We start from the raw sequence: 21,501 nt of genomic DNA, 5'->3' as shown, positions 1-21,501 counted from the left end.
CACGCTTTCATGCTCTGATTTTCTCTTTTTCTCTCTTTTTGACAAAAATGACACAAATATATGAGCAAGTAGCATCTTACGTTTTTTTTTAATAAAAGAGAAGCCACTCAAGAATCTCGCGATGCCATTCAGTGCTCTTTCAGGTCAACGATTTCCTTCCATTCCACTTTTCCATTTAGTACTATCACCTTTTTAAAATGTTATGACATTTTCCCTTTAGGCTGTTGTTGAGATATTTTATTTCTATGCAGATGTGGACTTGAGAAAGGAAGCAAGGGAGCTTGTTTGGTTGAATCAGCTGTCAGTTCTGCTAGATTCTACATAATTCATAACACTCTCCAGCTGTCACTCTCTCTGTCCCCTCTCTGTTTCCGCTCTCTCTCACCTCCTTCCATTAATTCTACCCTCTCTGTCTTTGTCTCTCTCTCTCTCTCATGCATTTGTTTTTGCCGTGCTTCAGATCCTAAAAGATTAATTGTCCCGCCATGTTTCTCCTGGAACACCGGGCTTACTAGAATCTGTGTCTATGAGACGTCAAGCCATGCCTTTTTTTAGACTTTCCTGTTTAAAGTAACACATGGAATATTTATGAAGTTATTTAGAAAGGGCCAGGCATGGTGAGTAATGGCCCTGCTTGGTGATTCACGGTGTGGCTTCTTGTTGCTGCGATGGAGAGCTGGGTGGTGAGCCGTGGCAGGTCCGGACATGCATCACACACATGTTCACACACACACACACACACACACACACACACACACACGTAGGTCTGGGAAGGCTCCAGACTGACAGTCACATGATGTCCTTATATTTGTTAACTGTGTCTTCCATCAGAGGGCCATCAGACAAGGTGAGAACAAAGGGCCATGTTCAGCACCATAGACGGCTCCATAGTACATCTTGGCTCATGAGCGTAGGACTCCAACGCAATACATCATGTGGAATATTTGGATTGATTTTCTATTTAGGTGTATTTATTATATGTTGTCTCTTCTCAAGGACTATTAAGCTTCATATCTTCCTTTTCGGTTGCATAGTGATGAGCTTTGCATCAGAAAATGACAACCATTCAGAACTAAGAATGAAGCCTTTTCTGTCCAAGCTGAGTGAACTTAGTTTAGGTGCTGTGTATATAGTATTTTAGATCAATTTGGTAGTCTCAAAAAAAACCAGATGTTTTTGTGTAATTAATATAAACAAATAAGATAAAGACTGACATGATTGACAGCAATAATCTTATGCCAATGATATCTTTGTTGCTAAAAACTAAAACCATATTTCCTGTAAACTCTGTTGCTCATAATGTGCATTTGAGGTGATTTGTTTTTGTTTTTCCAAAAACCCAAAGATGTCTCATCACCTGACATTTTAAGGGAATCTAAATCTCAATATCTGCTGGACGAACAATAATGCAACTCGACAATAATCCTGTATTAATGGTCAAGAGCAGGTAACCAGCCTATCACTGTGTCCTATGTAGGCACTGCCGTGATATGTGTGTCACTTGGATGGCTGGGGTATGTGTGTATATAGTATGTCCAAACACAGCAGGTAGTTCAGAGTCATCCAAACTCATTAACTGGAACCCCCCCCCAATGACATTCCTGAGTTGCCCACTGTGCTGCGATAAAAACACACAACACACACACACACACACGCACACCTGAGAAATGCCACAGTGTGAGATTGAAATGCTGTGATGTGTTTGGAAATAGTGTATCACTGAGATATAGTTTTTATATATATAAACGAACAGACATGGACTGTACACACTTGACATCACACGTCAAATGTGATGTCAAGTGTGTACAGTCATACATTGGGGTCGAAGAGTAAATAGCATTCGAAAATGTCATAGATTCTCGGACTTTGTAATAGGTTAAAATGTGCTAAAATGGTTCAAACTAAACAGGTAAAAAAAATAGTCTTTTAATTTAAAACAGTTTAGCATCGCATTATCATATTTTGGGCACATGCACTTTAAATCTACTTGGAGATCTAGTTGCTTAATACTAACTAAGTAAGCATTTTTATATGTTTAAGAAAAGGTGCTCTAATGAAGTAGATGTTTTCCAGCCCAGGCACTCTAACATATGTACAGTCAAACATACATGACTTTCCTCAATCTTAACAAGGATGTGCATGGGAACTGAGATATGGAAGAAGAGAATTTAGCCAGATTGTGGTCAAATTATGATTCCATGGATCATAGAAGTGAGCGTACCTTAAGTTGCACGAATATGATTCATGTGGTGACATAAAAAAACGTGCTCTGTTGCTAGCAAGGCTATTTTGCTAACCTGAATCTTGTTTATTTAAATCTCCTGTATTGTTATAAAAAAAAAAAATCCTCTTTTGCTGGGGTGGGAGGGCATGAACCTTTTTTGGCTTCTGAAGGGGGGGTGTGACAGACAAAGTTTGAGCACTCCTTAGTAGCCTAACTCAGCATGATTTCACGCACATGCAGCTGTAGTTTTGCATTATTTTTCAAATCTAAAACATTCACCTTTTAAACCTATAGGGCAGTGGTCGTCAATAGGCGGCCCACGGTCCAGAACCGGCCAGCCAGCAATAATATCGCGGCCAGATTGCTTTGATAGCAGAAATAGAAATAAATTGATAGTGGCTGGTGCTGAAATAGATCTCGGTCATGACAGCTACAGTAACTAACACAATCTCTTCCTCTTAAGTGATTGTGGCTCTAAAATAAAAGCGTGAGAGTTTTTTGCAGCAATGCTTTATGTTTAGTTTATTGGAAGCTTTTACTTTGAAGAGTTCTGAAGGACATTCAAAAGAGTCTCTGGTTCGCTTGACACACCTCTAGGAAGAATGTAGAAAGTTTGTGGCGCTGCAGAGAGCCCCCTGTTGCAGTAGTGCATGTGTCATGCATAATAGGCTATTCATCCAGCCATCCATCACCAACCGTTTTCCGTTGGCACCTAAGAGGAAGTGGGCGGAACAGGGACAGGAGATCGTGGAGTGACCGGACCGCTGCGGTCAGTCAGTGATCGTGTCCTCTGGCAGGATGGAGTCTGACGCTCCACATGATCCATGATAAGATTAATTTCAATAAAGCATGCTGTCAATATTTTAGAGACCCCCCAAAATATGACAAATAATGCTTTTTGGGGAGCTGATGTCTTATTAGGCTCCCCCCTAGTTCGCACCCTGTATGATTGGATCCCCCTGAATTTACTCAGTGAAATGAAAATAAGCGTCCATAGGTTTATGAATGCGGATAAAACTCCGGGAAGCACACACACTGCAGCACATGCTTTATTATGAGCATGTGCAAAAGTGTCCTTATAATCAAGTAACAAGGGGAAAAAATATACACAGTTATTTGGAATCGATCATCCAACCTTCTTAACGGTAGTCCCGCACAGTACTGACTGAACTAAACATGGACATGAGTAAACAAGGATTTGAAATAATTTAACTTCGTGCTGGCCCGCCCTATAATGGCCTGAAAAATATTTGGCCCGATGCCAGACTTATTTGCCAACCCCTGCTATAGGGGGTTATTATTTCAAACTCAATATACTTCAGTATCACTTCAATAGTATTAATTACATTTCTGACCCACTGAGAGAGAGGTTTTTTTTCACACATGCTGACAAGTCATTACATTATCCAGTAATTAATGATCCATTAGCAGTGGTTGGGGCAAAATATGAACCAGATTTTTACAGACTTTCTAAGAGGGTTACTTTTCTGTATATGTTCTTATCGCTGACCGTTCTTATTCAATGTTATGAAACATGAAGGACGGGCAGGCTGAACTATACAGTAGTGCATGAAATATACTTTTCATAATAGGTTTGTGTCCTGTCTCACTGATCATTTTCAGTGGGATCCCTCTGTAAGCAGTTGCTTCCACCAATAAAGTATCAGTGGGATGAGAATTTATGTCAGAGATCAAACATTAGTATGCTAACATTAGTGTTAGCTGAGCATTAGCTTGGAAACGGATCACATTCGAAATGACTTGTTAAGTCTCAAGGTTTTAGCCGCTAATCCCTCCTGTGAGTCTCCCTCCATGAATCATGAACGAAGTGGATGAGGAAAGGCCAGGCATAGAATTCCAAGTATCCCTCAAGTCGTGACATGAGGATCTATTTGGCAGTCAGCAACCATTTCACAAAGTTGTCAGTTGTAGCCTTGTGTCAAAGGGGGAGTGTTCTTCACGGTTTTCCACTTTGTAGCCTCAGGCATACACCAGCAAAAGGTCTTTAAATTGGAGTGCACAAATAACAGCAAACTTGACAGATGGGTGCTTGAGAATCTCAAGTTTTGACCATCCTTGGAGTTTTTCAGACACTCCTGTCCCCTGTCAACTCTCAACGAACCTTAGTGGACTGAAGTGGCGCGGTGGATCAAACACGTTCCAGCCAATGACAGTGCTGCCACTCTCATTTTACTTGCATGTTTTCTCCAAGGTGCTCCTTGGATGTAATTTACCATTTCACCAGCCCGTCTGCCTCACTTACACCCTCAAAATATTTCCCCCCAGAAAGTATACAATGTGTTCTCAACAAACTGAAGCTGTTTCCCTGAAAGGCCCCTTACTAGCAGATCTTGTCAAAGGAGAAATCAGACGGAACACTACCCACTAGATTTAAACACATACATGATTAAAGTCCTTTCTGAGAAAGCTTGTTTCTGTAGGAACATTGCTTCTTATATATTTTATGTATACCATTTTTTTAATAATAGTAATAATAGTAATAATTTTGTAATTCAAGTTTGTTATTTGAAATACAAGACATATTACAGTAAATCATTGAAGATACAGGACACAACAAATCTTGGCACATAAAAGTAGCTAATACAAAATAATAAAGTACAAATAAAGGTGTGAATTTCTTTATGCAAATTACAGATTGCCCAAATTGTTATTCCATCCTCAAGAGACAATGTCCATGATAAACCTTTACCATTTAGTAAAATGTAGGCTTGAACAACCCTTGAAGCAAATTCAAATTGTTGTTGTTCTTGTTTAGACTCAGTGGTCTCCTACTAAACACAGGAGAGGAGGGGAGTCTTGCAGGAGTTTATACCCACTATACCCAGAGCACTCCTTAAATGAAGGACATTGCATGCTTCATATACTATATATGACCCCAGGAAGACAAGTTGTGCTTTAGCCACAGCTAATGGGAATCCTAACAGATAAACAAAAAACTTCCAAATGTTACAGTATTATCATCCCTGGGTCTACTTTTAACTGGTTTGTGATAGTACCTGTGTGTAATTTTGTGTAAATTTTCCCACTGCATATCTAGATTTAGAATAGTTTATGCGAATGGACAGGCTGTGTTTGTGTGCTTTCATGCATGTGTGCGTGTGCACAAATGTGCGTGTAAGCTGGAGGATTTTCTGTGCTGTTATGATTAAACAATTCTGTTTCTGCATTCGGACAAAGTCAGACAGATTGTGCGTTTGTTTGTGTGAGCATGACTCACGCTGTCTGATTCGAGATTTCCCTTCAGAAAAATGTGGCAAGGGTGCATATTATAGTCCGTATCTTAGCCCCCATATCTGATGTATTGAGATGTGTTTTGTATTTTTAATAAATGCAACGTGGGGCAGCTCTGACTTGAAACTCACACACTCGCCTGATTGTATTTGAGAAAATATGAGTGAAAGCAGATGTACTGTTAAATTTGTTGGATCCATGTCTCAGCCGAGAGCACTGATGGATTCTCTACGTGCCACATACCTCGGTCTCATTTCCCCCCCTCCCCTTCTACTTTTCTGCTATCCCTCGTTCTCCCTCTGTCCTCTAATGTGTCTTGACCATTGTTGGGGACTCTGCATGCTAAAATGGTTTAGTTACGTAATTAGAAACCACAGAGGAAATAAGGCTTTGACTTTCCCCTGTTTTCATCTTCATCTAATCAGGGTTCTTCATATGCTTCGCTTCCTCCCTGAAATAAAATACTTGGTGTAAATAAACTCAGAATAAATGAAAACTAATTCAATACTGTGGACAAGCAGTAGTTTATTTTGTACTGCATTATACAACTCTTGCTATTCTTCTGGAGTCTTTATTTAATGATCATTAGGGAAGAGATACTCAAATTGGAAGGGAGAGTACAACCCAGCAGCCCTGATGGCGTGGCCCAAACATTAACAAATTTATAGTTTCACAGATTCTAAACTCTAAAATTTAATGTCTCTGGGTTTTTAAATGGCATTTTTGGCCCAGATTCTATCTTTACAGAGCTAGCAAGATGTTAATTTGCTTGTAAGCTAAGACATACAATGGTAATAGTATGACATAATTGCTTTTCCAGTGTTGTACCGTGTAGGGTAATCTTACCCACTCTTGAGTATGACATAAATTCAAAAAGATTTAATTTGCATTTGTCCCAATTAGAGCAGCACAGTCAATGAAAAAGATATTAAATTGATTTGGTTTGCTTTGATAAATGGCATTGCAAACCTTACAGTGTCTGTGTATCGATGTTGTGGTGTTGTCTGCTGTAGCATGAGAAGTATACAGTCAGCCTGCTAAGTCATCTAGCCAGCCGTGGTTTGCATCTCTGTGTACCTGCTGCCTTGGCATCCTGCGCACACACCAACAGTGACTGGACCAGAAAGATGGTGCTGACGTTGCTCGCTGGTCACACACACTCGAGCGCGCACATACACACACACACACACACACACACACACACCCCTTGTCACAGTTGGACACCAGGGCATGCTGGTATTGTAATTAGAGTGAGGATGACACTTTTCACTGTGTATTCATCATGTGGCATAGCTGCAAGGTGACTCTGGGGTTTGTTTCGCTTACTTCGTGCACATTCGCGGACACACATACACGCAAACAAATACACACTGGACCTTGACAGATGTCAGGGTGGCATTCAGCCCTCACGTCTCCCTCTCTCTTTCTCCTGTCTCTCTCTCTCTCAGCACATTCACACAGCTGCACACAGATACACTTTTAACACACACACATAGTCACCTCTCTCGTCTCCAGAACTCATTTATGTGGTGGCCAGTTGAGTAATTAGCTCCGAGTTGACGTCACAGAGCCATCACGTTGAATGGACCTAGATATGAGCGTGACAGGCGACAGCTGTCGCACACTCGGTCATGCTTGCGTTCACGAACACACAAACACATGAGCCGCACATTCACTTCAGGGAGATAACAATGACCCCTGACCTCAGCCCAGCCACACACTTCCCAGGAGATGGATGGATAGAGAGAAAAGGAGAAGAGAGCTCTGTACACCCTCTGAGTTGTCTTGCAGTCATAATGATATTGTGTGATGTTGTGGAACGTCGCTGTACCAATGTGTCTAATTTAGTCTGCAGCCAATGACCTGGAACTCCTCTCTGCCTCATGACGCATTCACATGTTATCGTTCAGCCCGTAATCACGAGCATCCAAGGTGGGGAAAACATAAGCCTTCCAAGTTGTAATTCCGACTCCTAAAGATTGTGAATTTCATCATCTTCAACATCTCCCACTTAGCTAAAAGAGTTACGTAAGTGTCAACAAACTTTTGCAAAATGGCTACCATTGCTGGCAGGTACATCTAACTAAAATCCAATTTTAACACTAATACAGTCAATTCAGCTAATTTAAAAAAACAAAAGAAGGCTATATTAAAGGATGTGACTACAAGGCATAAAGATGCATGAACATTTATTCTACTGACATTGTTTGAATACAGCAGTAGTGTGGACAAGAGATTCTGGTTCTTCACAGTTTAACTTGAAAGCGAATACCTCAAGTCCCTGTCTCCTGAACAGGTTTCTTGACCCTTGAACTGATAACTTTAATTCTGAACTCTTTGTTTACTCAAGAGAGGCCTGGCAATATGATAGCAGTGTGAGTGTAGAGTAGTGCTATAATAAACAGTATATTAGTCAAAGATTAAATTATGATAAATAATTTAAATCTCAGGGCGGCACGGTGGTGCGGTGGTTAGCACTGTCGCCTCACAGCAAGAAGGTCGTGGGTTCAAACCCTGGTTGCCCAGGCCTTTCTGTGTGGAGTTTGCATGTTCTCTCCGGGTGCTCCGGCTTCCTCCCACCGTCCAAAAACATGCAGGCTAGGTTGATTGGTTACCCTAAATTGTCCTTAGGTGTGAGCGTGAGTGGTTGTTCGTCTATGTGTGGCCCTTCGATGGACTGGCGACCTGTCCAGGGTGTACCCCGCCTTGCGCCCGATGTCAGCTGGGATTGGCTCCAGCGACCCTGTACGCAGGATAAGCGGTTGACGATGGATGGATGGAATTTAAATGTCAAAGATTTGCTCTGTATGTGTCACTGTAAATATATTGTACATTTTGGGTTTTGGACTGTTGGTCAGGCAAAACAAACAATTTGAAGACGCTACCTTTGGCTCTGGGAAACTTTTTCATGGTAAACGTGTTGAAGATGATGAATCAAAGAAAAATAACAGATAAACAGACAATAAAAAATAGTTTCAGCCTCATTGTGACACTCTTTAACTAGCTCGTGTGTCATGTCCAGGGGGAAGTTGTGTAGTAGTTCTTATACTATCTCTGAGCAGGGGGACATATAGACATTTTTGTGTCACAAAAACAAAGGCAACCAATTGTACCACCAAATCATATCTATTTGTCATGATTGTGCTGTGACATATGGTCCCAAAGTATTGCACCAACATCAAGTTCTGCTGATCCATGTGGTCTGGCATAACCTAAACTGGTCATCAGGGTGTCTTGTTACCTTCTTTATGGGTGGCACAGGCACTGAACATCTGGCTGTGCAGATGGATGAAAATCATACAGGACAAAGAAAACTCATTATAGCTCATTTTCCATCCATCTAAGTTGTCTGCTATGCAGACCCATATGCTTGGCCAAAAAGAGTCATAAATCGTGATTTAAATTGATAGAAAGGTCATATCTACCCTGCTGTTTCGCAGCGTGACATCCAGCTACAGAGTTTGTGAGGGGGTGTGTGTGTCCCTGGCAGTGTGATTTCCATCCATCCAAAAGTGTCAGACTTGATCTGTCCAGTCGTCCTCCCCATTTCCATGATCATGTTCACCTGCCTTTAGGAGAGAAGGCTGTTTCTCAGTGAAGGAAGGAAGAACAAATGTGTTAGTTTATTTTTTCTTATTTCAAATAACTGTTATATAAAAAGTATTGGGAAATCAGAGCGCTCCTCATCCTAATTAGGTCATCCTCACTGGTAGTATTAGCCTATGAGGGGAAAGACTACAGCTTGGGAGTTTTTTTATATTTGAATGTGAGAGGAGTGAAATAGTTTAGTGACCAAATAAGTTGTGGGAAATTTGGTCGATAACATCAAGTAGCGATACCCATCCCTCATCATCACTGACAAATGCTGACGTGTATTGTTGTGGATCTATAAATCTATATACATTGAACTGTAGGTGTGTTGGTTGAAAGAAGTGTACATGCCATGGACACTATTCATACCATCATGAGAATGTTTGAGGGCACTATATAGTGTGTAAATTTTACACTTGGTATTCAGGCTCTCAGACATAATGACTGACAGTAAATAGTGAAGTATATAGTTAATAATTTTGGTTACAGGAGCAGCTATTGAGGGCATTTTTGTCCTGAACTTGTGTTAGCTTCATCCCTTGATATGGGTACGTGATAAAAGTCAGTTACATATCTCTTACTTTTAATTTCTGTTCTTTCAATCATGGATACGCTCACAGCATCACTGCTAAAGACACAATAGAAATGTGTGTTGTCCAGAGCCCTTAATGTGAAGACAGTGATGACAATTTGTGGTGTTGACAGTTGTTTCAAAATGGTTCCCTGTTGTCAGTTTTATGCACAAACACACACACATATACAGACACACCCGGCCTCAGATTAAGGTCGTGTGCAGCGTAACGATTTGGGGCAAGAGTAGCGAGGGGCTTGGGGTTTCTTTTCTTTCTTCAATACAGACCTTGAGTACAGCCAATCCAGCTACTAAGCCCCCATCAGTCAGTGTGATGGGTGGTTCAGTGTTTTATTGTATAGCAGATGTTTTTTTTTCATCACTGTAGCTTCAGTGTCAGTCAGAATAATGCTGAAGCATCGCTCTGGTACATAAGACCCAAAGCCGGTTTAAGGCAAGCAAGGCTTAAAGCAATAGTTACCTAATCACAGTAACATGACTTTGCACTCACACAGTGCCATGTCCGTTCAGGCGGATCATTTTAAGTGCATTTTTGCAGTGGTGAGAATGATTCAGTTGTGACATTTCAGCTAGCTGGAAAGCAGCTGCAATGCTGAAAAAAGGAAGTATTATATTAAACTGCTGATCTTATTGTCCTCCATGTGGACTATTCTTCGGAAAACACTATAAATTGAAACAGCTGATAAGTCTTAGAAGCTCTGTGAAATTTACTGCAGTCTGTTAGTATTAGGATACTATTGGTTTACTCTGTATCAGTGCATTAAATTTGAAATGGAACAGAAACTATGAGATGAAAGTGCTGACTTTCAGCTTTAGTTTGAGAGTGTTTAGATCCACATTTAATGGACCAATGTAGAAAGCGTAGCCCTTCTTAAACAAACCCTCAAGGGTAAAAAAGTAACATCTACGAGTCATTTGAAATGTAGTGTGATGGAGTAGAATGAAAACTATGGAAAACGCTGTCCTAATACAGATACAATATGTGTTCAAGACTATAGTTTAATTTTTCCCATAGAATGACACCCCAGCCTATTCACCTCAGGAGTCTGCTAAAATGCGAGCAGCTGCACCCAGATTTCCCCCTCTTAAATGATTTCCTCAGCCTGGATGGATTATGTTTGTTTGATGAAATCCACACTTTAGGTAAGTTGGCAATAAGAGTATTACAATGCAGAACATTGTTTGTGAACTATTTCAAGCATCAACACACTATAGTGTTCTTGTTGTTTTTTGCCTCATCGCTGTGCTGCTTTAGGTCCTGCTGAGCCCTGCGAGAGGTAATAAAACTGTCTGCAACTCAGCACGCCTTGCAAAACCTCGAGATGGAGAAATTTCTGCAGAGCCACATGAGACTGCTCACTGTCCGTATCTTCCAAATAAGCCTTGACATGTAATTCGACTCACCTTGCCACCTCAGGGCTTTGTTGGCCTATCAATAAACAGCCCATTTAGCTCAGGGGTCACTCCAAACTTCAACCTGCCCAACAACTTTTACCAGTTGGTCAGAAAGGGTATTTGAGTAAGGAAGAGATTTTATTTTTTCAATTCATCCTTTATTTTGGCCCTCAAGGCAATGTACTGTTGACTAGGCAGCCAGTCAGCATCTGTTTTGGCTCACCTCCATTAGATTCCTGATTGACTACAGACACCGGTAGCACATCACCCCCTCCCCCAGATTTCTCCAACTCACCCACCCCCCTTTAACTCCCATCCATCGCTCCAAATCAAGGCTTAGGTCACTGTGTCCGAGGCCTGCGGGCATCACTCATTATACTGTGAAGTTTCAATTGCTGCTTGACCCCTTCCATCCAATTTCTTGTGGTTGCTTGTGGTGGGCCAGTGCCCCTGCTGCTCTGCTCTGAAACTCTCTAAATGAACCAACCTTTGGCTCAAGGCCGCCACTCATCTCAGCAAGACGACAAGAGGGAGATGAATTTAGTTCAAATGAATGTCAAGCCTTGATATTCTACCTCCTGGTTAATACGTTTTGGGCACTCAGGAGCCCTAGCTTTTCCTCTTTCTCATTCTTAGTTCAAACCCACTCTCACACAAATAGTGGGGATTGAAATTCTCTAGTACATTGCTAATCAGGAAAATAAACCACCCCTGGCTTCGAAACATGAAAAATCTTAACTTAAGCTGTAGGAACAGTGTTAGCTGGTCAATGTCCCCAGGGATATTTTGTGTTTGAAGTTAAGGAGCAGCTACATTTTCAATAACACATACAGCCTTCCTTCGTTGGGGAACTGTATCTCATTCTCAGTGGTTTTTGCTGTGAAATTACCTATGAACACATCAACTTCCTGACATGTCCTTAATATAGAAATGAGAAAATTCATCCCAGGCCTGTTAGATTATCTCCTATGAACAGTCTGTCACACCTCATATAACTCTTTTACTTCTGGAAAATGCCATATTTATAACATGAATCTAGCACGCAGAAGCTTGAGGAGTTGTTCTTTGACGCTAAAGTGCCAGAATGATCATGTATGATCATCAAACAGTCGTGTCACTTTTGAACATTTCTGCAGCAGTTATTTGATGACTTCATCTTTAACATTTTCTAGCAAAGTGATGTTTTCTTGCAGTGGCCGTGTGTGTGTGGGCCGCTTGTCCCTGTTGTTGTGCATTAGTCAGGTGTTCAGGTCCAGGCAAGGGGCCACATTCCTTCAGGCCCAATTACATATTTATAAATTGAAGGCCACCACATGGCATGAATCGTTCAACAGAGGAGAAAAGTAAAAAGTAAATGGACCTTTTCTGGGCAACTGGCTGATTTTTTTTTTATCGATGTGTCATGTATGTGGACATGCAGGATCAGACTTATTGGGATTAGATTGAGTGAGCTCTGATTAATGTGCAGTGCAGTAGTAAATTCAAACAAAAAATCAGTCTATGGTCAGAGTCACTGATACGGTATGTGTATTAAGAAATAGTTTGATATTTTGGAAAATAAGCCTTTTCATTGCCTTGCTGTGAGTTAGATGAGAAGATGGATAACACTCATGTCAGCATAAGCTGGAGCCAGCAGTTACCTTAGTTTAACTGGAAGCAGTGGGAACCAGCTAGCCTGGCTCTGTAAAACCACAGCTTCTCATTTTTGTACAAACTGCAGCAGGATATAAAGTGTTAATCAGATAGTTTTAGAAGGTGTAGTGGCAATTTGTCCTCAAATCAGACTAAATAACAAAAAACAACTCAAAATCAAATGGCCACTGAGGCACCTGAGGAACGAATCTTATGCAGGGAAAAGTCCACTGTCCAGGCAAGCATGGTGTTTATGCAGTTTATTTCCATTTTAAGCAAGCAAACGATCAAATGGCAAAAGCATAGCTAGCACACTTCCTATAAAGGTTAACAGTTTTTTTTACTGGAAGCAATTGTAAAACTGTGAAAATAATACATGGCAACAAATTCAATGATAGTGCATGAACTTCACAGCCTACATAAGCCAATAGATTTTGCGGGAAATCTGATCCAATTTCTTCACATAGAAGAAGCATACAGGCTGTCATAGACAACCAAGATTGTAGGTAAATGGTTAATTTTTATGTGAGGTTACAACCTCGTCACAAATAGGCAAAGAAAATGTATTTGTGTCATTTAAAAACTACATATAGCCCCTTTAAACTACAACTTCTATGGAACCTAGCAACATAATATTCAACTGAAACCAATTGCTGGTGACAGAATAGCTTACCCATTACTTTGTAAATAATTTTATAGTAGTACTAAATACCTAAAAATAATTTTAGTCTAGGTAATTACTGCACCTATTAGAGCATTCATGGCACTATATTACAGTTGTTTATGACTTAAATGCAAAGTAATTTGTCTTATGTGAAATAAAATGGATTGCTGTCAATAACAGGCTTCATTCACTGGTATCAGCTTTCATTTGAACCACTGCTTTATCTCTGTTGTGTCCACAGCCAGTGAAAACTGCCACGACTTCCACCCCATGTTCTTCACCCACGATCGCTCCTTCGAGGAATTCTTCTGCATCTGCATCCAACTGCTCAACAAAACCTGGAAGGAGATGAGAGCCACAAGTGAAGACTTCAACAAGGTACACTGCGTGTGTGTGTGTGTGTGTGTGTGTGTGTGTTTGGGAGATGGGAGAATGAGATGAATAAAAAACATAACTCGTCCCGTTTGCATGGAATATCCTTATTGTAACTAGGTTTTGGGTTTGTATTGTATTCACACTGGAAAAGTGCACTTAATGCCGTTATGCTTGCTAAATTTCTGTGATTTTTGAGTGTGTTGTTGATGGACAACTTTTTTTCAAACTGGCAGTAGCTTTTTCAAAGTCCCTGTTTGTTTTTTTTATAATTTAAAAATGATTTGGGATGCAGCTCATGTCTTTGGCTAATTAAAAAACATTAAAAGAACTGATCTCATGAAGATACAGCATCATAATAATTCATGTCATTCATTTCTTCTGAAATACAAAATGTGACATCTGCTGTTAGCAGTCCCAGCCAGAAGGTGATAGTAATGAGGTGTTCATGACAGATATTGTATGTTGTGTATTCAATTGAGCATCAGATGTAGCGGTCAACAGATGCTTTGTCCCTTTTCCCTGATTTGTCAAACTAATTATAATTATCTTATGGAGTCAAACACCAAACACACTGACACAAGCTACAAGTTACTCTGTGTCCAAGTCACAGTTTACACAGTGTTTTTTTTGTTGTCCAGATCCTCCGCTCATATTTACTGGCATTGAAAGGTTTTTAGCGCACCTCTCACCTCTACATTTGCTCTGCAGTTACTCTCCCTTGGTCTCTTATGTCACACTGTAATTGCTAATTCAGCCGCCAGCATCCCCAAATTTACAAGAGTTCGCACATCGTATTTTTGTGTTTGTGAATGTAGCGATGGTTCATGTGCATAAATGAAGTGACGCTGGAGTTGCATCATCCACTGTTATTTCGTAAGTCGGCAGTGTGGGTTTCATAAGCCAGTTTGTCATTACAAACAGAGGTTGGTGCTCGGATGCAAGGTTTTGAGTAAAGTCTAGCTCTCAACTAACTGAGTGATATGAAAAATGTATTTGTTGTTATTGTTGTTTTTGTGACTTTGTACAGCATCTTGATCTTCTGCACAAGGATATAAATGAAGAATCATAACATACTGTAGTCAAGATGAAAATCAGACAAATCTAGTCATCCTCTGTAGCCGTTGTTGAATAAATGTTAATTCCAATCTATTGAAGTCCTCAACACCATCTGTGTATTTACATTTTCCACTAAAGTGGAAGTTGTAGAGTAACTTCTGAGCATGATTTTATCCTTGGTTTTATGAATTCAGAGCTGGAAAAAAGGAGATTTTCAGTGTGATAATTTGTCATTCTCTTTGTCTGATGATCTAAATGTAATAATGAACTTAAACTTTTAGTTTATTTAATGATAGAGATGGTCGCATCAACCCTGGAATATCTAATAGGCTTGGAATGACTTGAATCTTGGGGGGAGAGAATTCAACACGCATATCGTACTAACACCTTTCCTAGGAAGCAATCTTATTATCAAATCCCATCCTTCACATCCCTCCCTTGAAGGCAAGAGTCGGTTTCGATTGAGTTGGGATAGATAATGCTTCCCTTCCTTCTCCCCTCTTCCCTCCCCGACCTCATCTTTCATCACACTGTACCTTGGGAGAAATTCAGCAGCAGCTTGTCGATAGCAAGTCTGTTTGGTCTCAAGGGCTTCCTATCAGCTAAATGGTGCATGTGGTGCTCGACGCTTCCAGCCTCTAATGCAGAGTCTCAGTTTGTATCCGCTATGAACTTAGAAATACACTCTCAAGACATCAGCCACTCTGATGATGCCTGAAAGCTGTCATTTTTTACCCAATTCTGTCAACAAGAAACTGAGTTGTTTATCTGTAACTGAAACAGTCACTGACTGCACATTTCATAAAGGAAAATGTCTAGGAGATGGAGAGGAAGTAAGGTGTCCCAAAAACGCACACTGTAAGGGGTAGCTCAATGTAAATCCCACTTAATCCTGAACATCATCATGAGCAAGTAACAATGAAAAAAATACTTTGAAGTTAAAGTGCTTTATGGGGTAAGTAAAGCAAGTAAATAAATAAGGGAATAAAGGAACATGCAAATCACAAAAATTTTAATTTAGATACAAATCCAAATAGGCAGATAGATATAGAGATATATATGTATGTATGTATGTATGTATGTATACATACATATACATATATATATATATATATAGAGAGAGAGAGAGAGAGAGATTTATATATATATGTGTGTGTGTATATTTACCATATACCAAGAGATAACTGAACAGTTAGAAATTGAAAACTTGCTTTTCTATAAGGAGTGAATAACTATTTAGGATGAATAAAATATCAAGGGAATGTAATAAACTCAAATCAAAGATACTTTGACTTTCCACAAAGGTACATTAATGCAAGTTTGTGCCAAATATAATACCGATTAGTACAAACAGTAAGCGCAGACTCTCCTAATGATGAATGGTGAAGTGTCACCTGTCGCAAGGGGCTAGGATCAGTAATATATAATAGTTATACTGTCCATCTTATTAGCTCTGATTTGAAGCCCAGTTTAGGATAATTAATAATTGATTATTGGTGTCTCAGTCGACTAAGAAATGTATCGTCTATGGCATTTTAATGTACTCATCAGTCAACAGTAGGAAATGATGATCGCTGTAATATTCATAAATATGCTTTTGTGTTTGGTAAGCATGAGATCTCAAAAGATCAACAGAAATAATAACAGTACTAGACAAACAAACCTGACAGATTTATCAGTTAAATCAATAAATTGATTTGTCAATGAAATCCTGTCAACTATAGTTGTAAAAAACGCCCTTTGTTGAGTCCAGCCCTGTTTTCTAGAACAATTATCCTGGCTGTGTTGTAATAGGACTAGTCTGTAACTATAATGTGTAGAGATATGCATTCAATTCCTCTACACACAGTATACGAGGATATATCCTCTTTGTGGTATGTGGGAGGATAATAAGCTATGTCAAGGATAATACTGAGGGCGTCCACTTCAAAACACGGCGAGATTTCCTGCAGCTCATACAGTCACTGCTGCCCAACACTGACGGCACTGAGCTTTCTGATGTGTGGAATACTAAAACACCTCGTTTGGGTTTTATCAACGTTTGGATGTGCGCGGTGCTGTGGCCTCTGAGTGTGGGAGCATTTCTTAAACGCTGAAGGCGCACTCAGCCACTGGCACTTCATGGCTGACTGAGCATCTGCCCTGCACACAAACACACACAGGCTCTTACATGCATTTATGCTCATTTAAGACAAAGGCACAGAGGCTGAAATGAAGCTTAAAAACGATGTGGCACTTAAGCGCCCACACACACATCATGGTTGAGCCACTATACATTGTCTTGTTTGCTTTGTGAATCTAGTGTTCAGGGAGAGACGTGGTTATGGAGAACAAGAGGTGTGTGTGTGTGTGTGTGTGTGTGTGTGTGTGTGTTTAATGGAGGCAAGTCTGATGCTCCTAGGGCACAGCTACAACCGTCAGGCAACCGTTTCCCCTGTTTCCATAGCAACCGCTGTCCAATTACCACTGCTGCGCTGCACTACTATGGCTCTGCTTCAGTAAAATGGAGCCACTTCTCCGCTGCATGTGTACATGCTTGTGTTTTTGTACGTCTGCGCTTGTGCGCGTCTATCAGAGACTCTGACTTGTACGGACGCCTGTCGACTTCATCCAAACGTCTGTGCTGAGAGCTTCTTCTCCTCCACCTCCCCACCAGAGAAGAAATACCTTCCATCTCTCTCTGCTCAGGCATTTGGGGGGGAAATCCCTCACTGATGTAGCGGCTTGCAGCCACTCATGATACCCCTCCTCCTTCTTCTCCTCCTCTTCTCTCATCCCTCCCTTCCTCCCACCCCCTCCGTCTACCCCCACCCCAACACACACATACACACACACTTATCATGTGATCCACTTGCTGCACCACCATTGGCGTCTCTGATCGTGGCGTGTGTCCAATCAGGGCATAAGCCCGGAGATCAACATAAGCGAAGCAGAGCAGCCTGGCTGATGCTCTTAGAGTCACAGAGGGAGGGAGGAAGGCGGATAGGGACGCAAACACAAATATCATAGTAGAGAGGACAGAGTTTAAGAAGAAACGGGGATAGTTTGTTGTTGTTGTTTTTTATTTAAAGGGAACATGCCAAAAGAGAGAGTCAAACAGGAAACCTAAAGGAACAAATAGCCAGAGGCAGGAAGAAGAGGGAGAAGGCAAAAGGAGCACGAGCTTTGTTGACAAACGAGTCTTCCCTTATTGTGGCTAACGCTAAAGCTAACTGTCCACAATCAGCTAGAACACCTTTCCAAAGGAGCCATCTGCTTCCTCCATCCATCCTTCCATCCGTTCCTGTCTCCCGTCGGGCGCTAAAATCTCCTTCTCTGGCAAAAGCACGAGGATTCATCCGTCACTGTGGAGAGTATCACACCACACTTGGAAACATGGAGGTGACATGTAAGTACAAAGAACAGAAATGAGAAAAAGAGTGGTTCTGAATTAGCATGGTTGGATGGAGCAAGGGGAGGTGGTAGTAAAGGAGGAAGAGGGACTGTTTGTGTTGTTGCCTAGCTGCAGAGGAGGAGAGGGAGGAGGATGGGGAGGAGAAGAAAAGGCAGGGAGAGATGGAGAAGACAGGACAGGGGCACAGTGGAAGAGAAAGAGGAGGGACAGATGGTGTAGACTCAGTGAGGCGTAAGCAGGTTAGACAAGGAATCAGATCACAGCCTTTTCATTAACACACACACTCAGTCACACAAATATAATTTGCTGGATTACAATTTCACCCTGTCTCACAAACACACCCCCACATCTATATGCATGCATACACACATCCCTTGTTCACCTACCCCCCTTCACACTCCAGGCATCCTCTATTTTGCAGTGTACAGTGTGTGCATGCGGTGGGGGGTTGGTCTTTGTTGTTGTGAATGGGATTACTCCCACATCACCAACACCCAGCGTTTGTCACCAGAGGAATTCAATGCCCCTACTACTGATCTCCACTCCACACTGTCTCTCTCGCCCTTGGAAGAGCTTCAACCAGTGTTTTAGCCAGAGGGGTTTGACACAGGATTAGAGTGAGGTCACCCCCAGACTGTAGAGCAGGAGTCTGTGAAATACTGCCAGAACCTGATTCCATTAGTTTTGGACAACCGGCAACATAGTTGTCTCCACTTACAGAAATGTCCTTTTAAACCTCGTTTGTATGAAGGAATTATGTCTTGGCCACCAGGTGACTATAATTGTGCTGAATTGTTTTATAGATTAATCAATCAGTCAATTGACAAAAAAATAAAAACAAGTGATGAATTATTACTCATTCATCAAGAAAAAATGCCAAACACCCACTTCTCAAATGTATGGATTTACTGCTTTTCTCTGTTATCTATCCCTGGAAATTGAATGCAGTGCAATTTAATGTTAACTTGGGCTTTGGAAGATGGGATGGCTGTTTTTCACTATTTTCTTACATTTAATAAAGAATGAATTCATCCAAAAAAAGGCCAGATTAAAAGAATAGTTTGCCTTTTTAGAAAATTAACTTATTTGGAAAGAGTTAGGCTGGCTGTTTCCAGTCTTTATGCAAAGCTAAACTAACTGTCCACTGGCTCCAGCTTTATATTGAAAAGACAGATAAAAGAATGGTTTCAGTCTTCTCATCGAACGAGCTTATGTCCCAAAATTTCCTTCCTTTACTCAAGAGTAAAAATAGACATTAGTTGCAACCCTCTTAATGATACTGTTCCCTAAATGGCAAGCCAAGTTCAATCTCTAAGATTAACCATTATTGTCTGTGTCTGTAAAAGCAAAAGACCTTGAACCTGGTCACCCATTTCACAGTAAGCCACTATGGATGAGCCCTACAGCTAAATAAACCAAGCACAGGTGTAAAGTAAAGCCTTTTTTTATTGGCGTTTGCCATCTCTGTTCTGTTCTGGGGTGATACAGAGGAGAATAGATAATCTGCTTTGTTCAACCATGTTGAAGACTGACCGGTCCCATGTGGGATTATTCACAAGGCAATCCTCAAAAGCCTCAGCAGCACGAGAACGACCTTCTCATCAAGTACATCACACATCACTCTGTGTGTAGCTAAAGAATATATTTGACATGGCGTTTAGCTGCTATTCCAGTTTTATTTAAGGCTGCTCACCACAAATCAATTAAGGACACTTGATGCAAATCAATGCAAATGATTTCTGGCTATGCTCTTCAGCCACAGGACAGTTCCTCTACTTTGCCAGAAGGTTAACATGCACGCATACATGATTAATTAAATGGGTGCCGGTGTGTCCGTTCAAAAGTGATGCACAATAATAATGTGAGTGCAGGTGCCAAAAGGTTTTTGGGCGGGTGCCACCTATGGATTCCAGGAAGCGGCTTGGGACAGTTGGTGAAAGCGCTGCACATGCTGCCATATGCCGCTGTGACTGCTGCTGTTGTGCTTTGCTTGAAGCGTTACATCCATGACTCGTATCAGGACACTATAAAGCAGCCCCTCCCCCACTCCTCTCCTCTCCAGCAATGAGACCTGCTGTTTTCCTATTCCATACTGGTTATATTTACCTTTCCAACTATCTGGATCTTTCTAGACTTCTTTCCTTCCCTCAATCCTCTATAGCTCTTTCTTTTTGTCTTTCTCTCCCTCCGGTGCTCTCTCTCCCCCATTTCCTCCTCCTCATTCTTGTCTCTCGACCCCCCTCCACCTCTATTGTTGAATTCAGACAGGCTATTTATATCTTTCTGCCTGGCTGCCTCACCTCCCACTCCCTTAACAAGGTTTGCTTTATTGTTTTTGCACGTGTGTATGAGCACTTGGACGGTGTGTGAATGTGTGTTTGTTGTGTGTCACAACAAATTGGTGATTGAGTCCATGTAGGGGTGTGGGTGGTTTTATGAGTTTGTCTTTTTTTTGCTGGGACTTTTTTCTTCTGCACATTAGTTTTTCATGAGTGTGTGTTTTGCGTGTGTGCCTAAGGGTGGGGGGGTCTCTGATCTCAGGCAGCGTTGGCCCACTCACGCTGAGAATGCCGGAGCTAAGCTCACTAATCAGACCAGAGAGATCATCAGCCAATAGCATCAAACCATCAGAGCTGCATGTGCAGAGATGCAGAGCAAACATTTTGTTTTGTTGTGTGTCAAGATAATGATACTGTTGTCTCGTCATGACAGCAGCTCACTGGAAATCAGCAGGGGAAAAGATGAGTAAACTCAAGTTTTCTTGTCTTTTGATTTAGTTATTTATCTATTTATTCATTTATTCATGTCCTTTTTGTTTACTGATAAGTGAGTTTATATTTGTGTGATACAAATCCGGGTGTGAAATAATTTTTGTGCACAGCAGTCCAAACAGTATAGTATGTACTTCAGATTCCTTGTAGACAATGAAAAGTCTCCACAAAGGATCTGGTGTGTGGTTGTGTCTTATTGTGGATACTCATGGCTGCTGTAGGCCTTATCATTAGTGTCATGTAATAATCCAGTTTTGATGTATCACTGCTTAAAGCTGGGTTTAATTTCTCACACTTCATCAGTCAGTGTGAGGGTGAAGACAAACAGATCTGGTAGTCTGTAGTTTTCTGTTTGTGAGTCATGGCATTTCTCGATGGTCTCGACAGTCCACCTTCTTTTACACCACAACAAAAAGGCAAGAGGTATTAAGTAATGCCTCAGTGTGCATTATGGCGGTGTCAGACCAAACACGTGAGAGTGAATAAGGTTGCATGCAAAATGAAGAGCAGCCTATAATTATACAAAGCAGCTAACTGGGATGAAGGGCTACATCA

At 41.1% G+C, this 21,501-nt stretch overlaps 1 protein-coding gene across 3 annotated transcripts in view; it reads left to right on the top strand.

The window, feature by feature from the left end:
• Positions 1 to 21,501, top strand: part of elmo1 (engulfment and cell motility 1 (ced-12 homolog, C. elegans)) — a 111,630-nt gene that overhangs the window by 70,092 nt on the left and 20,037 nt on the right. For all 3 annotated transcript variants that reach the window (XM_038724906.1, XM_038724907.1, XM_038724905.1), the window contains one exon: positions 13,592 to 13,728. In XM_038724906.1, the coding sequence (XP_038580834.1) occupies positions 13,592 to 13,728 (137 nt within the window). The remainder of the gene's footprint in view (positions 1 to 13,591; positions 13,729 to 21,501) is intronic.

Source organism: Micropterus salmoides, unplaced genomic scaffold (assembly GCF_014851395.1).
Source record: "Micropterus salmoides isolate LMB-PRFRI ecotype aquatic unplaced genomic scaffold, ASM1485139v1 Ms_hic_scaffold_17, whole genome shotgun sequence".
NCBI lineage: Eukaryota > Metazoa > Chordata > Actinopteri > Centrarchiformes > Centrarchidae > Micropterus > Micropterus salmoides.
This window is presented reverse-complemented; position numbering and strand designations above follow the sequence as displayed.